Source organism: Vicugna pacos, chromosome 31 (genome assembly GCF_048564905.1).
Source record: "Vicugna pacos chromosome 31, VicPac4, whole genome shotgun sequence".
Classification (NCBI taxonomy): Eukaryota; Metazoa; Chordata; class Mammalia; order Artiodactyla; family Camelidae; genus Vicugna; species Vicugna pacos.
Genome location: NC_133017.1, coordinates 23,123,208 through 23,142,887, shown reverse-complemented (window position 1 = coordinate 23,142,887; position 19,680 = coordinate 23,123,208). Strand labels below are relative to the sequence as shown.

The 19,680-nt window shown below is 42.1% G+C and overlaps 1 protein-coding gene and 1 pseudogene across 1 annotated transcript in view; both read right to left on the bottom strand.

The window, feature by feature from the left end:
• Positions 1-531: 531 nt before the first annotated feature.
• Positions 532-19,680, bottom strand: part of LOC102541868 (uncharacterized) — a 108,199-nt gene continuing 89,050 nt past the window's right edge. Inside the window, exons 8-9 of the mRNA XM_072952489.1 lie at positions 11,440-11,489; positions 532-883 (exon numbers count right to left, since the gene is read on the bottom strand). Coding sequence (XP_072808590.1) covers positions 591-883; positions 11,440-11,489 — 343 coding nt within the window. The 3' untranslated portion in view covers positions 532-590. The remainder of the gene's footprint in view (positions 884-11,439; positions 11,490-19,680) is intronic.
• On the bottom strand, positions 891-6,619 carry LOC140690764 (proteasome activator complex subunit 3 pseudogene; annotated as a pseudogene).

The window sequence follows — 19,680 nt, the reverse complement described above, 5'->3', positions numbered from 1 at the left end:
TCGGGCCAGGAGCATCTCCTTCTGAGAAGGTAGGAGTCCTCCCAGCGTACACTGGGTGTGTCCCCCCCACCCCCGTTCCAAATTTAACATGTGTTTCTTTGTTCTGCCTCGGTGTGCGCAGCCCCCGGCCCCTAGCCAACCCCTGAGTTACCTTGTTTCCACCAGGGAGGGAACGAAGTGTTCCTGCAGCCAAGAGGGGTGTGTGGAGAGCATCGCCCTGCATGGGTTGTGGGGTGAGACCCGCTGGCCACGGGAGACCACTGAAGCTGACTGGTCCTGTCTCTTCGTTACCCAGGTGAAGCGTTTTCCCATCTAGTTCTTGTGTGATTCATGTGTTTCCCGGCAACTCCGACAGGAGCAGGGGGCTGACCCCTGGGGCCGCTGCTCCCGGTGGTGGGGTCCTCCTGCAGTGGGACCCTCCCCTGGGGGTGGAACAAGCGTCCCTTTCCTGACCTGCCATGCAAGATTGACTGTTCAGTTAAAGAAGCATAATATTAATTTTGTCTTGGATTTAATAGACATACTCACGGCACATTTTGAGAATTTTATTTATTTTACTTTTTTAGAAAGAGGTCAAAGTACCTGTATTTTTAATAATTTCTTGACATGGTAAAGAATTTCACACTACGATCCCAAGGTGGCAGGGTGAGGAGGAGGGGCAGTGGGGCAATCCAACAAACAAGGAGGGAAGCTGAGAAGCACATGGTGGGAGGAGGGAAGGGGTTTAGTTGGAAGGGGTCTGCAGGGTGGCTGGGGCACTGCCCAGCTAATACGCAGCTGGGTTGTTCCCGAGCACTATTCACAGGAAGACAGCATCCTGGCTCCTTCGCTGCAGCACGGCGGGAGTAAAACTGATGCGTCCATTTGGAAATATGACTGGGGACTGAAAGACAGAGACAGGGGAAGAATAAAAGTCAGAAGTAAGACACCGAGGGGGTCACTGGCAAGTGGACCACAGACACCGACTCTCCAGTAGCGAGTGGTAGAAGAAAAAAGTGGGGATTGATGAGGGTGAACCAAAACGCTGTAGCGAGTGACATCTCTGGAAGATTCGAGAGATAGGAGGCAACTCTTCTGTGGTTTGACTTGCCCAGCAGATTTACACACACACACAGTGTGCACACACGCATACACACACAAGTGACTGCTTCCCCTGGAAGCGCAATACTATAAACAAGAGACATTCTCCGGAAGAGGAAGGCCACTGGGAGCAGGGGCATCTGGCCCTCACAGCTGCAGACACCGCCAACCCAACTTACAGCTGGCCTGGGAGGAGGCACCAGGAGTCAGAGGACCAGCCTTTGCAATAACGCCCCAAAGGACCCAAGTCCCAGAGGAAGGAGCCTCCCCAGTCCCCGCGCTCCTCATCTCTCAGCTGTCCTCCAGCTCCCCAGCCGCGGGCACCGAGAGGCTACACTCTCAGGGACAAGGGGCTCTGGCGGATTGAGGACGAGGACAACTACCACCTTCTGAATGGTGTGTGTGTGCACACGCGCGTGTGTGTGCCTGCACACGAGAGAGGGACGGGGAGAGAGCGAGAGAGGGTTTGCAGGTGGGCAGGGCGAGGGAGTGTCAGGTAACAGAGGAGGAAGGCATGTGTGTGCGTGTGTGTATGTGTGTGTATGACATATACGTGTATGTGAAAATCTGTTATAAAAACTTCTGAAGGAGGTAGGGGCTTGGCAGAAGGTCTAAGGTGTTTCTTGTCATGGTCAGGGTCAAGGTGCAACGTACGTAGATGGGGAACCCTAAGTGACCGCCAGGGCAACTGTGGCAGGGAGGATCCAATGTCCCACAGTGTGAGAGATGCTAAACTTTCATGAAGAAGAGAGGAGCCGGTCCCCCCGCAGCCCCACTCCAGTTCCTACAAAACATCCAGCACCTTCGCTCCAGGTCCCTCAGCTTCTAACCAGCTAATCATCAAAAGGAAGAAAACACAAAGCCGAAGGCGCAGGAGGGAGGCGGGCGAGAAAACACAAGTATTCTTGCGCCAGCACCCTGCGCACACAAACCGGAGTTCTCCAGAAACTAGGGCAGGTGGGGCGTGGGGTGCTAGGGGAGGAAACGGAGAAGTTCCTGAGGCCTGAAAAAAGAGGCAAAGATGTCACAGAACTACATGAGATATTCATTGACCCTGACTACAAACAAGAGGGGTGATTACCATTTCCAGCCAGTTTCCCCATCATGACAGTCATGGAACAAACCAAGGCAATGTCGGTCTTGAGCCAGACTCCCAGAGGCGCCCGGCCCCGGCCTCAGCACAGTGTCTTTGCAGTGTTGCTCCCGGGCCGTTTCATCTTCTCAGTATTTTCCAGGATCATGTCCTGTAGAGTCACGCATTGATTCCTTAGCTCTCACATGATGAGCCGAAGGCTGACCGATTCTTTCTCGTCAATCTCTGTCACTGTGCGGCGACAGTCCTCCGCGTGGGGATATTTAGCTATTTTAGAAACCAGTTTGGCTCTTGTAATATAATATCTAGAAGCCTGGTCCAGATAAGATGCAGCTTCGCTCTCAACAGTTCTTAGTTCTGCAAATGTCTCCTCCTGAACGGACACCCCAAAGTTGTTCCCATTGTCTATCCCAGGGGTCAGGAGCGGAACCCACATTTTGACCGTGTTGCACATCTCAGTCAGCAACCGGATCTCAGGCTTCGCTTTCTCAATATTGTCCACCAGCTGCTGGTTGCTCTTCAGCATCCCATTGGGCATCCCAAACCCCTCAGTTCCTTGGAAGCCCTCTTCACCTTCATCCAACCTCCGCATCTTGTAAGTGGGACCGTCCAGTCCAACATGGCTGTTGGTGAGAAGAATGGGGTCAGGGACTGGGAGATTCGTGTCTGAGTGGGTCTGAGTTAGGTCATGGATGTTTAGGATTGGTTCCTTCAAAAAACTATCAAGCTGTAACAATTTCTTTGGGAAAAAAACTTGCCACCAAGTTGTCTGCTTCACTTGTGATCCGCTCCCTGAAAGAATCAACCTTGAGCTTCACCTGCTGATCTACCTTCAGCAGCGAGGCCATGGCCGGCCCGGGCCGTGTGGGCTCCCCTGGGGACCGGAGGCGCTGTGGGCCCCGGGAAGGGGGCCAGAAGGGCGGGCGGAGTCCCGGCTGCCCTGGGGCTGCGGCCGCCCTCGCGGCTCGCTCGCTGCTCGCTCGCCCCCTCCCTGGGTGCCGCCCGTCCCTGCCCGCGGCCCGCGGCCCGCTGGCTCGGCCTCCCAGGCTCACCGCTCATGCCCGGACCCTTTTGAGAATTGTACATGCTTAAACCATGGCGATGCCTTGCACAATAAATCAGAGGAATAAAGTGTTGTATGGTTCCAACTCTGCGATTCAACCGGAGTCCCAGCTCCTACCTCCACTCCTGGGTTTGCGTCATACTGCTTTTTATGCTGAATGTTTCCACTTGGAGGTTCATATTCACGATTTTCCATTTATAAAGAAATTAATACTTGGAAGGTTTGAATATCTTTCCAAAGACAACATACCTAGGAATAAATGGACTGAGTTTTGAGCTTCTGTTGATTCTGTATTCTTTCTGCTGTATCGGTTACCATGGACACAAAAATTACATCTTCATAATTAAATGATGTGATTATTATTACTTTTCAAAGATCACATATCATATAAGAAGACATGCTATTTGGCATCCATTGTAGATATTTTTATTGATTCTATACATTGCCTTTAAATTCAGTGTTTCTGTTACCACCAACTGCAGGCTTAGCTGCGCAGAATCCAAACCCCCACTTAATCTGCACATTGTGTTAATCTCACTGAATCTCACATATGCAGCCAGGGTCAGAGAAAATGAGCTGGAAAGAAATTAGAAAGTTATCAGGGGGAGCAGGCAAGACCAAGGAAGGTTGTAAAATGTTCTGTCTTTGGTGATTGAAGAGGAATAACAAAGGATATTCATTCCTTTTGGTTAGTTTTTTATCAGGAGGCCCAGAATTTGACCACAAAACCTTTAGTTCTTATGTTATTTTAGCTAAATTGGCCTATTTCTATGGATTTTCTAAAAATGGATATCAGACTGGCTTGGTGAGGACATATAAGACTCATAAAAGTGATTTCATTTGATTTGTGGCAAATCCTATTTTTCTGAAACAATTTTAATGCAGCCAAGTCTTTTTTTTTTTTTTAAATGTAGATGCCAGATTTTAAAAGCAGTAAAAGGAGGTGCCGCTGAACCTGGGTGTGGACAAAAGAGATTAGAACGTTGGGATATTTGTATTTGCATAAACCCCCAAAGGCAAGCAAGCGCGTCACACCCTTTCCTGCCATACTATACACTTTTCCTTGGAAGTGTATTCACATCCATAAATAACTCAGTTGCAGGAGATATATTTTTTTCAGTGAGAATTGTAAATGCTTAAATCATAGCAACGCCTGGCACAATGAATCAGAGGAATAAAGTGTTGTATGGTTCCAGCTCTCCAGTTCACCTGGAGTCCAGTTTCTACCTCTGCTTCTAGGTTTGCAATATTTCTTTTCCTGCTGAACATTTCCATTTGGAGGTTCATATTATGGATTTTCCCATCTGACAACATCTTTGCTTTATGATTTTACCTTCTTGTTCAAAGGGACCCTTTTTGCTGTAGACCCTGCATTCAGAACCACGTTCATAAGAGTAAAATAAACTCAAAATTGAATTTTAAAAAAATCTTATTCATTAGGAAGAAAGTTTCTTGAAGGTAGAGATTTATGACTTTCAAATAAAATGTTGAGTGTTCTTCAGTGTGGCAGCTCCATTTATAATTATATTTTAAATGGTTTGATGAAGTAATGAGAAATGCAAAGCCTGTTTCCATGTTTTGACAATTTTCTAGCTGCATTTAAGAGTTTCTCTTTGTTTCTAATTTTTAATAATTTTACTAAGAAGTACCAATACATGATTTTCTAAAACTTACTTAAGACTCACCAAAAATCTCTACAGTTAAAGTTTTTTTAATCAGTTCTAGAAAATTCTTGGCCAGTATCTCTTTAAATACTCTGAATTTTGCTTCTGCTTTCTTGTTTTTCTTCTCTCCTGTTGAGACTCCAAATTACACAGATCGTAGAAATTTTGAGCGTGTCTTGAGCATCTCATGATTTTATTTTTCTCCATTCTTATTTTCTCTCTTATCCATTTTAGGTATTTTCTATTGATTTGCCTTCTGGTTCAACCATCCTGTTCAATCTGCTCTTTCGCTCACCTTCTGTCATAATTTCAGATACTGTATTTTTCAGTTCTGGGATGCTCATTTGCTCTTCTATAGATGGTAACTCTCTGATAAACCATCCACTCTTCTCTTCATTATGTCTTAAATAGATCAGTTATTTTAAAGTCCTTGTAAATTATCTCTGTTTACAGATGACATGATTATACATGTAGAAAACCCTACAGACTCAACAACAACAACCCTTAGAACTAGTAAATTCAGTGAAGTCGCAATATGCAAATCAATATACGCAAATCAGCACTATTTCTACACACAAACAATAAACTCTCCAAAAAGAAAATTAAGAAACAATACAATTTACAATAGCAACAAAAATAATAAAATACTTAAGAATAAACTTAATCAAACGGGTAAAAAACTTGTACACTGAAAAGTATTAAACATTAATAAAGAAAATTAAAGAAGACGCAGGTAAATGGGAAAACATCCCGTATTCATGAATTGGGAGAGTTACTACTGTAAAAATGTCCGTATATCCTGAACCGATCTACAGATTAAACTTAAACCCAACCAAAATCCCAATGGCTTTTTTTTTACAGAAATAGGAAAAAAAAATCCTAAAATACATATGGAAACCCAAAAGGCCCAAATAACCAAATTAATCTTAATCCAAAGGAACAAAGCTGAAGGCATTACATTTTATAATTTTAAAATACAAGACAAAGTTACAGTAATCAAAACAATGGGAAACTAGCATGGAAACAGACGTGTAGACCAATGGAATGGGATAGAGACGCCTTAACTAGATCCATGCATCTGCAGTCAACTCATCCTCAGGGACAGTAGTAAGAACACACAGTGGGGAAAGGACTGTCTCTTCAATAAGCAGTACTGGGGAAACTGGGCATCTCCGTGCAGAAGGATGAAATTGTAGCCTTACCTCACACCATGTATGAAAATAAATTTAAAATGGATTAAAGGACTTACACCTAACACCTGAAACCATAAAGCTGCTCAAAGAAAACAAAGGGGAAAATTTCTTGACGTGGGTCTGGGCAATGATTTTTTTTTTTAACACGACACCAAAAGTCAAAAGCAGCCAAAGCAAAAATAGATCACTGGAATTGTAGTAAACTAAATAGTAAGGAAAAAGAGCAGCAGAGTGAAGAGGCAAGCTGCAAAATGAAAGACAAATATTTAAAATCCGTGAATCTGATATAGGGTTAATAGCCAAAATACATATGGGGGAGGGTGTAGCTTAGTGGCAGAGTGCATACTTAGCATGCACAAGGTCCTGGGTTCAATCCTCAGGACCTCCATTAAAAAATAAAATAAAAGTTAATTTAAAAATCCATAAAGAAACCTAATTACCTCCCCCCAACACATTTAAAATACAAAAAACAAATAAATGCTTAATCCAAAATACATACAGCAAAATAAAAAAAAAAAAGAAATCCAAATAACCTTGTTTAAAAGTGGTCCAGAACCTGAAGACGCATTCCTCTAAAGAAGACATACAAATGGCCAACAGGTATATGGAAAGATGCTCGACTTCGCTGGTCATGTGTATATACACCACATGTCATTCTTAGTTCCTTAACTTCCGCCAGAGACCATCATCCAACCCTGGAGGGCTGGCACCACGCAGTCTAGTGGAAAATAAAGATGTCAGGCCTTTTGTCTAAACACCAGGGGGTGGAAGTGCAGTTAAAGGTACTAAAATACAGGGTTTTGTTGACCCCCTCCCAATCTTTCTCACAACTTGTCTTGGCTGTGACTGTGGTGTTCCAGATGCAGTGTGGCAGCTGGGAGACCAGTCAGGTCGTTGCAGTCACGTGATGAGACTAGGAGGAGGGGGGGACGCTAGCCCACCAACCTCTGATGCTCTTTCTCTTAGAACTCTGCTCTGTTCGTGTTATTATTTCAAAGAAGCTTTTCTCTGTATGTGCCTCCCCAATTCCTCAAGAGCCCTCCAGTCTAACGAGGGGATGAAGCTACGTGTATAAATAATTAGCATTCAGTAGAACGTGGTAAGAGATGTTCTTGGAGGAGGAAGAGGGGAAGGGAGGGAAGGGCTTGTAGCCAGGCTGACAGGTGAGAGCAAGGCAGCTGAGCCTGTTGCCCAGGACATGCTCTTGCTTGAGACTGAGTATTATGCAACAGTTTAAATGAGCCGGGTTACTGGGTTGGTTGCCTGGATACTCACACAGGTCGTCAGTCTCCACATGTGAGTGAGTTTTTATGGAAACACCTGTGCCATCACCCACCTCCTCTTGTTTCTAACCCAGGGCCTCCCAAACAGTGACACAGACTGTGCAGGGCTGGGTGGGTGCCCACAGCGCCACTCACGGAAGGTGTCTTTAAAGGCCCAGATGTGCGCCATCGGAACCTCTGGTGGTGCGGTTCACAAGGTGGGACCTGGGTAGGGATGCTGCTTTAGTTCACGTTGTACATCCCTTTCTTTTCTGTAGTCTCTTGCAACAGCCTTTCTGACAAATTGTTTTTTGAAGTGCATGGAGGAATCTGAATCTCTGCAGAAGGGGAAGGGTAGCTCTAAGCAGAGGATGTAACCAGTCACAGAGGCAGTGGCAGAGGAGAATGATTCTTGCAGCGATGTCTGTGACTTCCGATGGATGTCGGATGATGATTTGCTTGGAGTGTAGGGTACGGGATGCTCTTAGGGAAAGTCTGGGATTGGAGTGTGGAGGGCCTCTCATGTCAAGAACACTCAGGCTCATTGCCTAGGTGAGAGGGACCCAATGGAGGTTTTTTGAATGAATCCAGACATGATAGAACTACGCATCAAGAACCACACGTGTAACAATAATGGATGTGTTGCAAATGGACATGAGAGACAGAAGCAATATCAACAAAGGAGAGAAAGCAAAAATTCAAGGTGGCGCCGGGGGGATAAATGCAGCAATCCTGGAGGGTGAGCCAGCAGCCTCGGTGAGGCACAGAGGAGAAGGAGAAAATTTGCAGAAAAAATTAGTTTGGGTCACAGATTTCAATGAGCAGTTGACATATGCTGGACATAGAAAATTTCTGTTTCTTAAAACCGAGTGTCCGGCTTAGGTGGGAAACACTGGTTTAATTTTCAAAGTCAAAAATCCATTCTTGAGATTTACTCATTTAATGCAGAATATCCTGTGGATATATATTGGATAAAAGCGCTAACGTTTCTAATTTATATTTAATTTGCAGTATCTCATTTCACTCTAACTTTCTGACGAGTTCTCAGTTTCTTATTAAATTAAATCAGAATAAATGAGTTAAGAACTTCGATTACTTTCTAGTTCAAGGTCCTATAAGCAATTATCCTCTGTTGTCTTACATTATTGCTTTTTTTACATATGTTATTTCTTAACTTTAACATTTTATTTCTCATTACGCTGCGTTCACACTTAACTCAAGAAAATAGAACCAGAACCAACTTCTGGGACAGCTTGTGAGAATTTGAAGACTTGAGGGATATTTTTAATAGCAATTTTTCCAGAAGGAAGAAATACAGTTAAGTATGAGCAAGGCGTTCCTCCGATACAGCTCATTTAATATCCTCTAAGTCTTAATTCACAACGTGTCTCTTATTTTCTGAGTGATTTTTCTTGCCTTTATGAAGGACAATTCAACCTTCCCGTTTTGCCAGGTCTTTCTTATATGAGCAGTGATTTTGATGAAAACCCCTAATTTTTTTTTCTTAAGCTTTCCAGGATCGTTTGCTTTTTCCCTTGGGGTGAGGAAGCAGGTGGGGTCAAGTCACATTTCCCTTTATCTTCCTTCCTTCATATACTGCCGGTGGCCAGGAGGGCCATTTGGACAAGGGGGATGCATGGGGGATAAATAAACTCCTTTATTGGTTTCAGTTTGTAAATGAGTAAGTGTGATCAGTCCCCAGAGCTATAAATCCAGCTTGTTCCACAATCGCCAAGAACTCGAAGTAATCCTGAAGGCCTTCAACCGGTGAGTGGATTAGCAAACGGTTGTACCTCCGCACAGTGGAACACCACTCGTTAACACAAGGGGCAGACTGTTGACTCACTCAGCACGACGGTACATCTTCACTCACTTCACTGTGTGAAAAAGTCAGACTCAAAAAGCTGCCTATTCGATGTATTCTGTACATCCTAACAAAGGGGGAAAGATACGGGAATGGAAAACAGATCCATTATTGTCAGTAATGGGAGGTTTTCATAACAAGGATGATGGAAGTTTTGTGGTGATGGAACTGTGACATATTCAGAACGTATGAATCTTTTTATGTTTATTTTTTTCTTTCCAGTTTTGTTGATATAGCTGACACACAGCACTGCATAAGCTGAAGGTGCACAGCATAATTTAACTTCTATACTTCTGTGAAATGATCACCACAGTAGGTGGAATGAACATCATTTTCTTACATAGCTACAAAGTAAAAGAAAAATTTTAAAATTCTCCCTTGTGATGTGAACTCTTAGGAACCACTCTCTTGGTAATTTTCATATATAACGTATAGTGGTGTTGATTATATTAATCATGTTGTACATTATATTCCTAGAACTTATTTACCTTATAATTGGAAATTTGTACCTTTTGATTACCTTCATCCACTTCCCCCTCCACTACCTCATCGCTGGTAACCACAAATCTGATCTTTTTTTCTAGTTTGTTTGTTGAAGTGTAATTGACCTACAACACTATGGTAGTTTCTGGTACACGACATGGTGATTCACTATTTCTGTACCTTACAAAAGGACCGCCGTTCCTTTATCTTTAAAACAAGAGATTAGCAGCACCAAGACTGGAAGAACATTCAAATTAACTACAAAAAGAATTCAAAAAGAACATCCTGGCTTACATATGAGATCGCTCATATGTGGAATCTTAAAAAAAAAAAAAGAACATAAATACAAAATAGAAACAGACTCATAGAAATGGAAGACAAACTTGTGGTTGCCAAGGGGGAGGAGGGTGGGAAGGGACAGACTGGGAGTTCGAGATTTGTAGACACTGACAGTCATATGCAGAATAGATAAACAAGATTATACTGCACAGCACAGGGAAATATATACAAGATCTTGTGATAGCTCACAGAGAAAAAAAATGTGACAGTGAATATATGTATGTTCATGTATAACTGAAAAATTGTGCTCTACACTGGAATTTGACACAACATTGTAAACTGACTATAACTCAATAAAAAAATGTTAAAAAAAAAAAAAAGAAACATCCTGGCTTGCCCACATAAGAGAAGCAAGGTGTGAAAAGCAAGGGTCCATTTAAGATCCTAACCTTAGTTATGAAGGGGAGTCACATTTTATGCATGCCATTTTCTGTGCAGTCTTCACCCAGGATGGCCAAAGAAGTCATTCTTTGAAACAGCCGTCTTGTAAAAGACACCGCTGTCCCCAGCTGTGCAAAATACAGGCTGTGAGTGTTTCCTACAGAAACTTTACACCAAGAGTTTGTTCTCTCTGGCACACATCAGAAGGTCAGTGACGTTTTGCCGAGACGCACTTGCCTGGAGCACCACCTTTGGAGGTAGGGAGCGAATTCCAAGTCCTTGAGTGTTTAGAAAGGCGCGAGGTGAATGCCCACCAGAGTTAAAGAGCCTCCACCTTTCACATACCATGCACATCCCTTTAGCACAGCTCTGTTGTGGTCCATGTCCTCGCCCTAGTCATTCGCCATCTTTCAACGTCAGAAACAGCGTCAGAGATGACATCATGCTCACGGGAACCGAGAAAACCACAGAGAATGAGCGGTCTCATTCCAGGATTTTATGGAGTATGAACGCTTTTAGCCTTGACTGGTAGCTTAATAATCGAGAGATGACTGGGGATGAGAAATGCCACACTGGCTTAGCCCAGCAGTTTCTTCGGCTCTGAGTTGGGGGCCCTGATGAATGGCTTGTGGAAGAACACCCCACGATCTCAGTCGGAAGAGCCTGAGTTCCTGAAGAGCTGTCCTGTTTCTGTTCCAGCCCAATGTGAATCTGCCGTTTGCAAATTTAAGCAGAAAAGGGGTCTGTTTTCTCATACTTTTCTCTTCTTGTCCTTTTGTATGGACTTTAACCAAAGCAGCACCTCTCAAATAATAATTAAAGTCATAGCTTTATGTTAAAAACACAAGCTTGTTATATGGTTTTGCTACTGATTAAACCTGTGTGGAAGTTTTCCCAATCTGTAAAGCGACAAGACCAGAAATAGCTTTTTATAGAATAGTTTTATGGCTCATGAAACTCCTTCAGTGATGGAAAGAGGACTAAAGTTAAATTTGTAATGAAAATGGAATAATTTACCTTTTGGCAATTTAGATTCCATATCTACACCTGATGAAGGATTTATAACTCTGTGGAAGAAAAGAAATACCTGTAACTGTGCAATTGTAGAGTCAGAGCTGAATCTACAGTTTAAAAAAAGGAAAAGGTGAAATAAAGCTGGTAAATGTGAAAACAACTTCACATCCATCCAAGTGACTAATAAGGTGGGTGATAAAATGTGTTGACCCAAGATGTAAAAAACAGAATCTTTCAAACCCTTCTGTGCGAGGGTAAGGCACAGCGCATCCTGGAAAGGAATCTGGGCAGGACTCAATGAAATAAATTGTGTGGCCTGTGACCAGCGATCTCACTCCTGGGCATGTATCTCAGAGATGATTTTATACAAGTCCTTATGGAGTCACACACACACACAAAGGGCGTGGTTTGTTGTGGCAGGGAATTAGAAATGGTGTGCTTTTTGTTATTAGGTGAGTGGATGAGAAAACTCTACCTGGGGCACGTTCTCCAACATGGCAGAATGCTAACATCGAAGTATATTTGGCAACAGAGGTAGATCTATATTGTTGAGGGAAAAGGGTAAGGTACAGGCCAAGTTCATAGCACAAAACCATCACCATAGATTAAAAGTACACATTCAAAACAACCACACATCTTACCAGGATGCAGGCACCTTTAAACTCATACACCAAACATATTAAAGGGAGGGCTTTTGTGGAGAAGGGAATAGAAACAGGATGCAGGTAAAAGCGGAAAAATAGCATAAGAAACCACCGGTCTTTTGCAGACCAGTGATTGTATTAATCTCTGTACTACGGAATTTGATTAACTTGATTTTAAGTAACTGAGTGATTTTTCTTTTTTTTTTTTAACTAGGAAGTTGTACTATGCAAATGCCCCAGGGCATAGGAGAAACCTGTTTCTAAGGAGAACTGGGTGAAGGCAGACAATCCCACAGAGAGTATGTTCTGGATATGGATAAATAAAATGTGGTCTATCCATGCAATACACTTTTGTTCAGTTATAAAAATTAATAAAATTCTGATACATGCTACAACATGGTTGAACCTCAAAAACACAATGAGAGGTCAATGAAGCCAGACACAAAAGATCACATGTTGTCCAATTCCATTTATATGAAATATCCAAAATAGTCAGATCCGTAGAGACAGAAAGCAGATTAGCGGTTGCCAAGGGTTGATGGGAGAAGAAAATAGGAAGTGATCTCCTTTTGGGAAATAAAAACATTTTGGATCTGGATAAAGGTCATGGTTGCACAAAATCATGACTGAACTAAATGCCAATGAATTGTATACTTTAATACGGTACATTATATGTTATGTGAACTTTGCTGCAATGAAAAATATAATCGTCACAGCTGTCAGGGAAAAGAGGAGATAACTTCTCTTTGAAGGGACATAACCTTATTGTAAATTCAAGTTTAATGAATGATTAATATCAGTCTTCAAAACAGGGGGAAGCCATTCTCCCAGATTGATTATTTATAGCAGAAGGAGTAGAATATATCTCTTTATAATCTGTACTTGGACCAGGAAGCATATTGTGGATTTTAGTAATGCTGTAGACTATGTGTTATTACGTTTTAGTTAATAACATTTAATACTTGTTTGTGTGGTTTTATATATATGGTTATTATACATAATTATATATAATATATTTATGCATTATATAATTATGTAATTATGATTGCATACATTAAACATCATTATATAATTATAACGTACATTATACATACACAATTGACCCTTGTGAGACAGGAGGGAAGCGGGCAGGGCACAGCCATTAAAAGAATGACACAGTAATTAGCATCAAGATGGTGGAAGGTTCAACTCCCAGTAGACCTTGAGCTTCATTACACTCTCACTGTAATACAATCGCTTGCTAAATGGAACTCCCACAGGTGCCATCACAGTCTTAAGGCTGACCATAAAAGGTCAAAAAGTCAGTGATGGCCCAATTCCTGGGAATTCCTGCCCCTTCTCCAAAGTAGTTGGAATAAACCTCCCACTTGTTAGCACATGAAGTTCCCGAGCCCATAAAAGCCAACAACCCCACACCTCGTGGTCGCTGCCTCTTGCCTTCTGAGACAGCCTGCACTCTGTCTGTGGAGTATGTATCTCTCTGAATAAATCTACCATTACTCAACTGGGGCTCGCTCTTGAAGTTTTCTTCTGCATGAAGCCAAGAACCTTCACTTGGTGGTGCACCTCCCAGGGACTCAGCTGGGACCTGGGACATGGCCATCCTCTTGTGCCCCATCTTCCTGTATCACTTAGACAACACAGGGATTAGGAGCGCCAACCCTCTGCAAAGTCAAAAATCTGCCTATGACTTACAGGTGGCCTTCAGTGTCTGTGGTTCCTCCACAGCCTCAATCCTGCCTCAGCCAACCTTGCATCTTCTACTCCTATAGTATTTACTATTGAAGAAAAATCTTCTAAGTGGACCTCACAGTTCAAACCCATGGCGTGCAAGGATCAGCTGTAATTATATGTATACTTATATACATTATACAAGTGTACATTATCTAATGATACATTGTTGACATATGTGTGTATATATAAATAGCCACACTTCTATATCTCAGAAGGATGATACTACAGTGGAGTTTGATTCCTTATCCTGAAGACTTGGTTTTATTAAGGGTCTTTCTTCCCTTTAGCCCATGAGCAATGGATAACCATTAAATGGAAGGGACTGACAAATCTGATAAACGTTTTGAAAAGACTACTCCCGCTGCATTTGGAGACTAGATGGCAGGAGCCAAGACTGGATGCAGGTGGCTCGGGAATTTCCTGCAGGAATCAAGGAAAACGGGTAACCTGGATTTGGATGATGTCGGGGAAGAAGAATTTATGTGGCTGAATTTGAAATGCACCTGGGAGAAGACCAGCTGAATGGCTGGATATGAAGAGACAAAGACGTCAGGGATGGTTGCTGGGATTCTGGCAAGCCTAACCCGTCAGATTGTAATGCCAGGTGTGCGATCAGGAGTTTAATTTCAAACATGGTGACTGTGACGTGTGTTTGATGATCCCTAACACGGCTGACAAGTGATCAATACTTCCAAGCTGAGGCTGAGGCTGTAATGATTGCTCGGCTCACAGGTGTTAACTGAAGCCACAGGCATGGAGGAGACGGATTACCGGATTTTAAAGTGAAACCGGCGTGCATTTCTGGTTAACGATTTGGGGGAAAGATCTTTAAGCATATGTGAATCTAAATTTTTATGCCGATAGTTCAGTTAGTGGAGATCAATATTAACATTTAGTCCAGACTCCAAGTTGTATTTGAATATCATCCAACTTTTTCAGCCTTTGATATATTCTAATTCGTTATGTATAGCAAATACCAATCTCACCAACGAGTAACCTAGATTTTTCTGAACCAAGGTGAATCTGTAGATAAGTTACTTTGCTTACTCCCATTATAAAGTAACACTGAAGGAAGCCAATTTCTATTCCAAAAGATACATCCTATAGAAGGAAATCCTACAATCTTTGGCTTCCAAAATCCTTAGAGCTTATTGTCCATGTCCTGGGCTGGCTTACGGTAGCCAGATTTTTGTCTAAATCTTCATGTCAAAGTTGACTGCTGGCTATTCCTGTGAAGATCAGATATACGAAATTTCGAAGAGCATTTTTCCTTTTCCTTAACAAATATCAAAAAGTTTATGAGTGTAAACTTCTTTCATGGAAATTTATCAACCTGTCAAATATTATGTGTATATTTCATCCTGCATATTTGATAAGTATTGGTAAGTAGGTTCCTGCTTCAAACATTCATTCAACCAGCCGCTCTCCATGTATCAACAGTATTAGCCCTGACTACAAGGTATGGTATCTGTTCCTTTCTTTGCGAATCTCTTCCCTGGACAGTGAGTGCTTTGATAAACAGAGTTTGGCATTTTTGTTTGCTTGTTTACATTTTTGTCTCCCACACACAACACAGTGTAAGAGATCATCTAATAATGGGCTGAAACTTGAATGAATGTGCAAGATACTATAAACATGAAAGTGACTGAGGAATGTGCAGAAAAGGGTTAACACAGCCAGCCTGGTGGCTATTCTCAGAAAGTCTTGCTCACAAGGGCAATCCTCATCTGGAGTCTGGCAACTTGGATTTTGGGAGAGTTCCCACTACTCTGATGAGAATGGGAGTGGCTCACACTGCCATTTTGTACAGGCAACATGTTTACACAGATCAACTGCTTCTCTTCCCAGAGTGTGGACTTTCAGGACATGCTGGGCAGAAGGTGCCAATGTGACTAACCCCTGGTAAAAATCTTGGACTCCTCGAGTCAGGCTGGCTTCCTGAGTTGGTCATATTTTGCACGTGTTGTCGCAGCTCGCTGCTGTGTGCTGTGTGACTCCATTGGAAGAGGACTCTTGGAAGCTTGGGGCTACTTTCCTCCAGAATTCACCATTTGCACCTTTTCCCTTTGGTGATCTTGCTTTGAATCCCTTAGAGGTAATAAATCACAGCTGTATTCATATGAGTAAAACTATATGCTGAGTTCTCTGAGTTTTTCTGGCAAATGATCAAACCTGGGGGGTAGTCTTGGGGACCCCAAATTACTATCATGTAGTTGAAGTCATTGCAACTCAGTTCAGCAATCATTTGTCAACCGGCAGCATGAACAGCACTTATCAAAAGAAGATGGAAGAAAAAAGGGAGGTGTGGGGCAAAGTTGGACACACGCGTTGGCTCTCAGCAAGCTCACAATTTCATTCATACACCAGTAATCATAAAACAAGTCAAGCCACAGAAAAGAAGAGCAGGGGAAAGACAAATGTCTTGGGGATCAAGAAGAGGGTCACATTCCAACTTCAGCAATGACAACAAGACTTGAGAAGCAGGTGTGGCCCAAATCCAACCCCAATGAAATCCATTCTTATTTATCTGAGATTAGTTTGGAATATTCTATCTGGCTGTGTGTGGATTTGTTTGTTTTCTTTAGCAAAGTTTCAGAGGAAGAAGGAGCAGATCTTAGTGACACGAGCGTGATGCACCAGAGGCTGAATCATTGTTAACTGATGAACAGTCCCACCTTCCAGGGACTGTTTGAGGAAGCACAGAAGCATCATACGGATGTGATGCATCTGTGGAAGTTTTCTGAGTACTTTCATGACTCTGCTTGTTCTCTGAATTCAGAAATTGCTTCTCCAGGTCAACATACATGATCTGGGCTGAGGACTCCAGCCAGGTGAGGAGTTTAGGACATCAGACTGAGGAGTTACAGATGCGGGATCATGGGTAGCCCAGGGGTCACATCTGCAATCCACTCAAGACAGCCAGGGTATGAATGGATTAGAACCCCAAACTAGGCTGAGGCATTAACCCTGGCCACAAACGATTATGCTGTGGACTGTAATTTATCAACCCGTGGATGGTTTCAGTGCCTGACTCATATTCATACTGTAGTGAGTGATAGGAGTATGAGGTGATATCGCATAGATATAGGTTCCACATACAAGTGATATCATATAACATTTGTCTTTCTTTGTCTTACTTCACTAAGCATAATATTCTCTAGATCCATCCACGTTGCAGCAAATGGCAGTATTTCATTCTTTTTTAAATTCCTTTTTATGGGTGAGTAATGTTCCATTAATATATACTTTTTTTTTTAATCCAACCTTCAATGAATGCTTTTGTTGTTTCTAAACCTGGTCTGTTGCAAATAATGCTGTAATGAACATGAGGGTTCATATATATTGTCAAGTTAGTGTTTTCCTTTGGCTGAGTACCCAGAAGTGGAATTGCTGGACCATATGGTAGTTCTATTTTTAATTTGGCGGGAAACCTTCATATTGCTTTCTACAGTGGCTGCACCACTTTACATTCTCACAAACTTGCATCCTCAAGTGCACAAGGGTTCGCTTTTCTCCACATCCCCACCAATGTTTGTTATTTCTGTTTTTTAATTTAAAAAAATTTTTTGGTGGAGTAATTAGGTTTGTTTTATTTATTTATTTATTTATTTATTTATTTATTTATTTATTTATTTATTTATTTATTTAAACAGAGGTACTGGGGCTTGATCCCAGGACCTTGTGTATGCTAAGTACACACTCTACCACTGGGCTATGCCCTCCCCCTCTTTTTTTTTTTTTCTGTTTTTGATAAGAGTCATTCTAACAGATGTGAGGTGATATCTCACTGTGATTTTGATTTGCATTTCCCAGATAATTAATAACGCCAAGCACCTTTCCATGTACACATTGGCCATCTGTGTGTCTCCTTTGGAAAAATTCCGATCCCCTGCCATTTTTTAATCTGGTTGTTTTTTATGCTATTGAGTTGTGTGAGCTCTTTATATGTTTTGGACATTAACTCCTTATCAGATACATGATTTGCAAATATGTTCTCCCATTTGGTAGTCTGCTTTTTCGTTCTGTTGATGATTTTTTTTTCTGGGTCCCAAACATTTCCAGTGCTCTAAAAACATATACATAAGCCTATTTTAAAATTTGATAGTTGCTTTTGGAATATTCGGGAGTAGATGACAACCGTTCACACTTTGCCAGCATATACGTGAATAGCATTTTCACCAGCCTCATGTTCTGTTTGGCCAATCTGATGATTAAAAAAATTCAATATTATAGCATCCACTGTGTCCAACTTGCTGTTAATGATAGTCTTGGGTAGTAAGGCAAACTGGATACAACTAATTAATCACAGTGAGCTAAAAGGATGCAGATTTACAAAAAGAACTCCATGTAGTGAAAAGCAAGACAATAAAAATCCTTCCGATCACTGAACTAGCTTTATTTACAAAAGTATTTTTGTTGGAGCCTAAACTATATTCTAGACACCAACATAAATATTAAGGAATTTAGGCTCTTCGGTGGCATTTCATCTCAAGCCTGGGAGAAACATGGAATTGTTTGGACTTTTTTGTCTATTTCATGAAATGTTCTATAGTCTGGGATGTATGTTTCTCCGACTCAGAGTTTTGGGCGGATCCTCAATTTACTCTCCTGAATTTGGATAGATGATACAGAGGCACTAAAAGCTCTCAGTGTGACAACCTAGACTGTCCAGTGAGCACTTCCAAGTAAAGCATTTATCACACCCAGCTTTCACCACAGACAGCACAGCAAGTGTTCTATCAGCACGGGCACTATAATGTTTGAGATGAGGTAAAAGAAACAGAAAAACACGTGGACCAAGAGTCAGGGGCTGTGATCTGGTCTCTGCTCAGTCGCTGATGGGGAAGATGCCCATCTGCCTGAGCATCAGTGTCATTACGAGGCGTGTGAGGAACAGGTTGTCACACCAGCTCCAAATTCTAATGCCTGCGCTCTGCCACACAGAAGCTTCACGCTTTTCCTAGAAAAAGATACATGTTATACGTAAACACTTGAGATCCATGTTTATGACTAAACAAAGAAAATACTGCAAACATGGAAGTCGTATCTAAACTTCTGTAAAGACAGCTCTATATCTCAAAATGTCACTTTTCCCCGCATTTTTATCTCCTGAAAAAGCAGCTTTCTATGTGTCCCACGACTAGCTCAATGCTTGCTACCCTCCAGAGTGAGTGGTCTGAATTTAAATACACTTGGACGTCCTCTTCCTCGCTTTAATAAAGGCTTATCCACAAGTGCGAGGTCTGGTCTGATCCATCTCCTGTCCAGGTGTGGTTACTGACTCCAAGCACCTGAGTTATCTGCCCGCCGGAGACTAGGCACTGCTGCCTGCGGCAGTCAGCGTGCAGCCGGGGGACCGGCCACGGTCCAACAGCTGCGTTTACTGCTGCAGATCTCTAGCCAAGAGGAAGCAAGTGCCGTATACTGACGATCACAGGTCTGTGTTTTGTGTTTTAGATTTGGAAACTGTCAGACGTGATTTTCTTCAATTTATCTTGTAAACAGGGCGGTGGGGAGGCAGCAACAAAGTGCTGCTCCCAAACTGAAAGCCACTTTGGGATCTTTAAGGTTTGGGAACAGAGATTGCTCTGGCACACAAAGCTGTACTCCAAATTTGTTTTTCTCTTCCCTTCTTTATCCTTCTATGAGAATAACTTTTGGTCGTTTTTTGCCTTTTTTTTTTTTTAACTATGTTCAATTGTTTCCACTATTTTTATTGGAGTATAGTCAGTTTACAATGTGTCAGTTTCTGGTGTACAGCACAATGTTTCAGTCATACATGTACACACATATATTCACTTCATATTCTTTTTTATTATAGGTTACCACAAATATTGACTATAGTTCCCTGTGCTCTACAGAAGAA